The 5448-nt window shown below is 55.2% G+C and overlaps 1 protein-coding gene across 1 annotated transcript in view; it reads left to right on the top strand.

Moving 5' to 3' along the window:
- The window catches only part of LOC130586782 (RNA-binding protein 25-like), a 5919-nt gene extending 1627 nt beyond the window's left edge, over positions 1 to 4292 (top strand). Inside the window, exons 2-4 of the mRNA XM_057387690.1 lie at positions 1760 to 1785; positions 2067 to 2104; positions 4125 to 4292. Coding sequence (XP_057243673.1) covers positions 1760 to 1785; positions 2067 to 2104; positions 4125 to 4292 — 232 coding nt within the window. The remainder of the gene's footprint in view (positions 1 to 1759; positions 1786 to 2066; positions 2105 to 4124) is intronic.
- The last annotated feature ends 1156 nt before the right edge of the window (positions 4293 to 5448 follow it).

Raw genomic sequence — 5448 nt, forward strand, 5'->3', positions numbered from 1 at the left:
GCCTGGAGATCTCCCAGAAATCTCCTGGAATTCTCCTGGAGATCTCCCAGAGCTCTTGCAGAGCTCTCCTGGAATTCTCTGGAGTTCTCCTGGAGCTCTCCTGGAATCCTCTCAGAGCTCTGTCCTGGATATCTCCCAGATATCTCCTGGAGTTCTCCTGGAGCAATCCTGGAGATCTCTCGGAGCTCTACTAGAATTCTCTGGGAGCAATCCCGGAGCTCTCCCGGAATTCTCACGGAGCTCTCCCGGAGCTCTCCTGGAGATCTGCAGGAATTCTCTCAGAGCTCTGTCCTGGACCTCTCCCAGAAATCTCCTGGAGTTCTCCCGGAGCAATCCTGGAGCTCTCCCGGAGCTCTCCTGGAGATCTGCAGGAATTCTCTCAGAGCTCTGTCCTGGAGCTCTCCCAGAGCTCTTCTGGAATTCTCATGGAGCTCTCCTGGACATCTCCTGGAATTCTCTCAGAGCTCTGTCCTGGAGATCTCCCAGAAATCTCCTGGAATTCTCTGGGAGCAATCCTGGAGCTCTCCCGGAGCTCTCCCAGAGCTCTCCTGGAATTCTCTGGGAACAATCCCAGAGCTCTCCTGGAGCTCTTCTGGAATTCTCATGGAGTTCTCCTGGAGATCTCCTGGAATTCTCTCAGAGCTCTGCCCGGGAGCTCTCCCAGAAATCTCCTGGAGTTCTCCTGGAGCAATCCTGGAGCTCTCCCGGAGCTCTTGCAGAGCTCTCCTGGAATTTTCTCAGAGCTCTCCTGGAGCTCACCTGGAATTCTCCTGAATTCTCTCGGAGCTCTCTCAGAGCTCTGTCCTGGAGATCTCCCAGAAATCTCCTGGAGTTCTCCCGGAGCAATCCTGGAGATCTCCTGGAATTCTCTCAGCGCTCTTTCAGAGCTCACCTGGAGCTCTCCTGAATTCTCCCCGAGCTCTCTCAGAGCTCTCTCCTGGAGCTCTCCTGGAGCAATCCAGGAGATTTCCTGGAATTCTTCCCGGAGCTCTCCTGAATTCTCTCTCAGGGGAGTTTGGGGTCTGCACAGAGAGGGGGAAATAAAATCCTGGGGCTGCCGGGTGTGGGGAAGGAGGGAGAGGAGAGGGATCAGGGAGAGGAGAAGGGAGATGAGGAGTGGGGAAAGGAGCAGAGAAAGGATGAGGGAGGTGAGGAGAGGAGCAGGAATAGGAGCGGGGAGAGGATCGGGAAAAGGAGCGGGGAAAGGGTGAGGGAGGTGAGGAGCACGAAGAGGAGCAGGAACAGGTTCAGGGAAAGGAGTGAGGAAAGCGAAGAGAGGAGCAGGGAGAGGAGAAGAAGGAGAAGGAGCAGGGAGAGGCGCAGAGACAGGAGCAGAGAGGAGCAGGATCAGGATTAAGAGAGGCGAGGATGAGAGAGAGGATCAGGAGCAGGGAAAGGATTAGAGAGAGGAGCAGAGAAAGGAGCAGGGAAAGGATCAGGATCTGAATAAAGATGGAGGAGGATAAGGGAGAGGAGCAGAGAGAAATGAGGAAGGCGAGGAGAAGAGCGGGGAGAGGAGGAGTAGGGAAAGGTGCAGGATAAAGAGGGGTGAGGATCAGAGAGAGGAGCAGGGAGAGAAGGAGGATCAGGGAAAGGATGAGGTGCAGGGAAAGGAGTGAGGAGGGTGAAGAGAGGAGCAGGGAGAGGAGAAGAAGGAGAAGGAGCAGGGAAAGGAGTGGGATCAGGAGAGGATCAGGGAGAGGAGCAGAGAAAAGAGCGGAGCAGGGAAAGGATCAGGATAAAGAGGGGTGAGGATCAGAGAGAGGAGCAGGAGCAGAGAAAGAAGTGAGGAAGGCGAGGAGAAGAGCAGGGAGAGGAGGAGGAGAAGGAGTAGGGAGAGGAGTACGATCAGAGAGAGATCAGGAGCAGGGAGAGGGATCAGAGAGAGGAGCAGAGAAAGGAGCGGGAGCAGGGAAATGATCAGAATCTGAATACAGATGGGTGAGGATTAGGGAGAGGAGCAGAGAGAAATGAGGAAGGCGAGGAGAAGAGCGGGGAGAGGAGGAGGAGGGAAAAGAGCAGGATCAGGGAAAGGATCAGGATCAAGAGGGGTGAGGATCAGAGAGAGGAGCAGGAGCAGGGAAAGGATCGAAGAGAGGAGCAGGAAAAGGTTCAGGGAAAGGAGTGAGAAAGACAAGGAGAGAAGAAGGGAGAGAAGGAGAAGGAAGAGAAAGAGCAGGGAAAGGAGTAGGATCAGAGAGAGATCAGGGGCAGGGAGAGGATCAGAGAGAGGAGCAGAGAAAGGAGCGGAAGCAGGGAAAGGATCAGGATTAAGAGGGGTGAGGATCAGAGAGAAATGAGGAAGGCGAGGAGAAGAGCAGGGAGAGGAGAAGGATCAGGGAGAGGAGCAGGATCGGGGAAAGGATCAGGATAAAAAGGGGTGAGGATCAGAGAGGAGGAGGAGCAGGGAAAAGATCAGGATCTGAATAAAGATGGGTGAGGATCAGAGAGAGGAGCGGGAGCAGGGAAAAGAGTGAGGAGGGTGAGGAGAGGAGTGGGGAGAGGAGGAGGAGGGAAAGGAGCAGGGACAGGAGCAGAGAGAGGAGCAGATCAGGGAAAGGATCAAGATCTGAATAAAGAGGGGTGAGGATCAGGAGTAGGGAAAGGATCGGGGAGAGGAGCAGGGAAAGGTTCAGGGAAAGGAGTGAGGAAAGCGAGGAGAGGAGAAGGGAGAGGAGGAGGAGAACGAACAGGGACAGGAGCAGGAGCAGGGAAATGGTCAGGATCTGAGTAAAGGTGGGTGAGGATCAGAGAGAGGATCAGGAGCAAGGAAAGGAGTGAGGAGGATGAGGAGAAGAGCAGGGAGAGGAGGAGAAGAAGGAGAAGAAGGAGTAGGATCAGAGAGAGATCAGGAGCAGGGAGAGGATCAGAGAGAGGAGCAGAGAAAGGAGCGGGAGCAGGGAGAGGATCAGGATTAAGGGGGGGTGAGGATCAGGGAGAGGAGCAGGAGCAGGGAAAGGATCAGGGGCGGGGAGAGGAGCAAGAAAAGGTTCAGGGAAAGGAGTGAGAAAGACAAGGAGAGGAGAAGGGAGAGGAGCAGGAGGAGAAGGAGGAGAAGGAGCAGGGAGAGGAGCAGAGAGGAGGAGGACAAGGAAGGGATCAAGATCTGGATAACAGGGTGAGGATCAGGGCGAGGAACAGGAGCAGAGAAAGAAGTGAGGAAGGTGAGGAGAGCATCGGGAGCATGGAAAAGGAGCAGGGAGAGGAGCAGGATCAGAGAGGATCAGGATCAGGGGAAGTAGCGAGGAAGGCGAGGAGAGGAGTGGGAGAGGAAGAGGAGAAGGAGCAGGGAAAGGAGTAGGATCAGAGAGAGGATCAGGAGCAGGGAGAGGAGCAAAGAAAAGAGCAGGAGCAGGGAGAGGAGCAGGATCAGGATAAAGAGAGGTGAGGATCAGAGAGAGGAACAGGAGCAGAGAGAGAAGTGAGGAAGGCAAGGAGAAGAGCAGGGAAAGGAGGAGGAGGGAAAAGAGCAGGATCAGAGAGAGGATCAGGATAAAGAGGGGTGAGGATCAGAGAGAGGAGCAGTGAGAAATGAGGAAGGTGAGGAGAAGAGCAGAGAGAGAAGGAGGAGCAGGGAAAGGATCTGAATAAAGAGGGGTGAGGACCAGAGAGAGGAGCAGGAGCAGAGAAAGAAGTGAGGAAGGCGAGGAGAAGAGCAGGGAGAGGAGGAGAAGAAGGAGCGGGAGCAGGGAAAGGATCAGGATTAAGGGGGGGTGAGGATCAGAGAGAGGAGCAGGAGCAGGGAAAAGATCGGAGACAGGAGCAGGGAGAGCATCAGGAGCAGGGAAAGGATCAGGAGCGGGGAGAGGAGCAAGAAAAGGTTCAGGGAAAAGAGTGAGAAAGACAAGGAGAGGAGAAGGGAGAGGAGAAGGAGGAGAAGGAGGAGAAGGAGGAGAAGGAGCAGGGAGAGGAGCAGAGAGGAGCAGGAGCAGGGAAGGGATCAAGATCTGGAAAAGGGGTGAAGATCAGGGAGAGGAAACGGAACAGAGAAAGAAGTGAGGAAGGTGAGGAGAGGAGCGTGGAGAGGAGAAGGAGGAGAAGGAGCTGGGAGAGGAGCAGGATAAAGAGGGGTGAGGATCAGAGAGGAGCAGGAGCAGGGAAAGGAGGGAGGAAGGAGAGGAGAGGAGAGGAGTAGGAGGAGCAGGGAGAAAATCAGGGAGAAGAAGAAGGAGAGGAGCAGGGAAAGGAACAGGGAAAGGAAAAGGGAAAGGAGCAGCAACAGGGAGAGGAGCTGGAGCAGAGAGAGAAGGGAAAAGAGCAGGGAAAGGAGCAGGAAAAAAGAGCAGGGGTGAGGGAAAGTATGAGGGAAAGAATTGGGGAAGCAAGCAGGGAAAGGAGCTGGAAAAGGAGCAGGACGAGGGAAAGGATCAGGACAAGGATCAGGGAAAGGATCAAGGAAAGGATCGGAGAAAAAATCAGGGAAAAGAGCTGGAAAAGAAGCAGGGTGAGGGAAAGGAGCAGGGCAAGGATCAGGGCAAGGATCAGAGCAAGGATCAGGGAAAGGATCGGAGGAAAAATCAGGGAAAGGAGCCGGGAAGGGAGCAGGGAGAGGATGGAAATGCCCAAGGCTGGAGCTCTTCAACCCCTCACAGCCTCCCGGAGACTGCCAAGGTCCGTCCCACACCCACCTCCGCCGGGATGTGCCCCCGGAATGCCGAATCTCCCTCCGGATCTCCCTCTGGAGATGGGAATCCTGCACCACCCCCCTTCTCCGAGCCTCCCACAACTCCCAGCACCACGGGCCCACGCTACACATCCACAGCACCCTCTGGGAAACAGCTGGGAAACAGCAGGAAAACCAACGGGAAAACTGACGGGAAACAGCCGGGAGACAGCGGGAAAACCGACGGGAAACAGCCAGGAAACAGCAGGGAAACAGTGGGGAAACAGTGGGGAAACAGTGGGGAAACTGACGGGAAGGCACAGGGAAAATCACTGGGAAACAGTGGGAAAACCGACGGGAAATAGCTGGGAAACAGCGGGGAAACAGCAGGGAAAACCACCGGGAAACCGCTGGGAAACAGTGGGAAAACTGACGGGAAAACCCACCGGGAAGCCACAGGGAGAACCACAGGGAAACAGTGGGAAAACCGATGGGAAAACTGATGGGAAACAGCTGGGAAACAGTGGGAAAACCGCCGGGAAAACCGCCGGGAAGGCACAGGGAAAACCACTGGGAAACAGTGGGAAAACCGATGGGAAACAGCGGGAAACCACCGGGAAACAGCGGGAAAACTGCAGGGAAACGGTCAGGAAACCATGGGGAAAACCGCCGGGAAACAGCGGGTAAACAGCGGGAAAACTGCTGGGGAACAGCAGGAAAACCACCAGGAAACAGCAGGAAAACTGCAGGGAAACCATCGGGAAACAGAGGGAAACCACCAGGAAACTGCCGGGAAACCACAGGGAAAACCACCAGGAAACAGTGGGAAAACCACAGGGAAAACC

Source organism: Malurus melanocephalus, unplaced genomic scaffold (assembly GCF_030028575.1).
Source record: "Malurus melanocephalus ecotype Western Australia unplaced genomic scaffold, MMel_1.1 scaffold_1305, whole genome shotgun sequence".
Taxonomy (NCBI): domain Eukaryota; kingdom Metazoa; phylum Chordata; class Aves; order Passeriformes; family Maluridae; genus Malurus; species Malurus melanocephalus.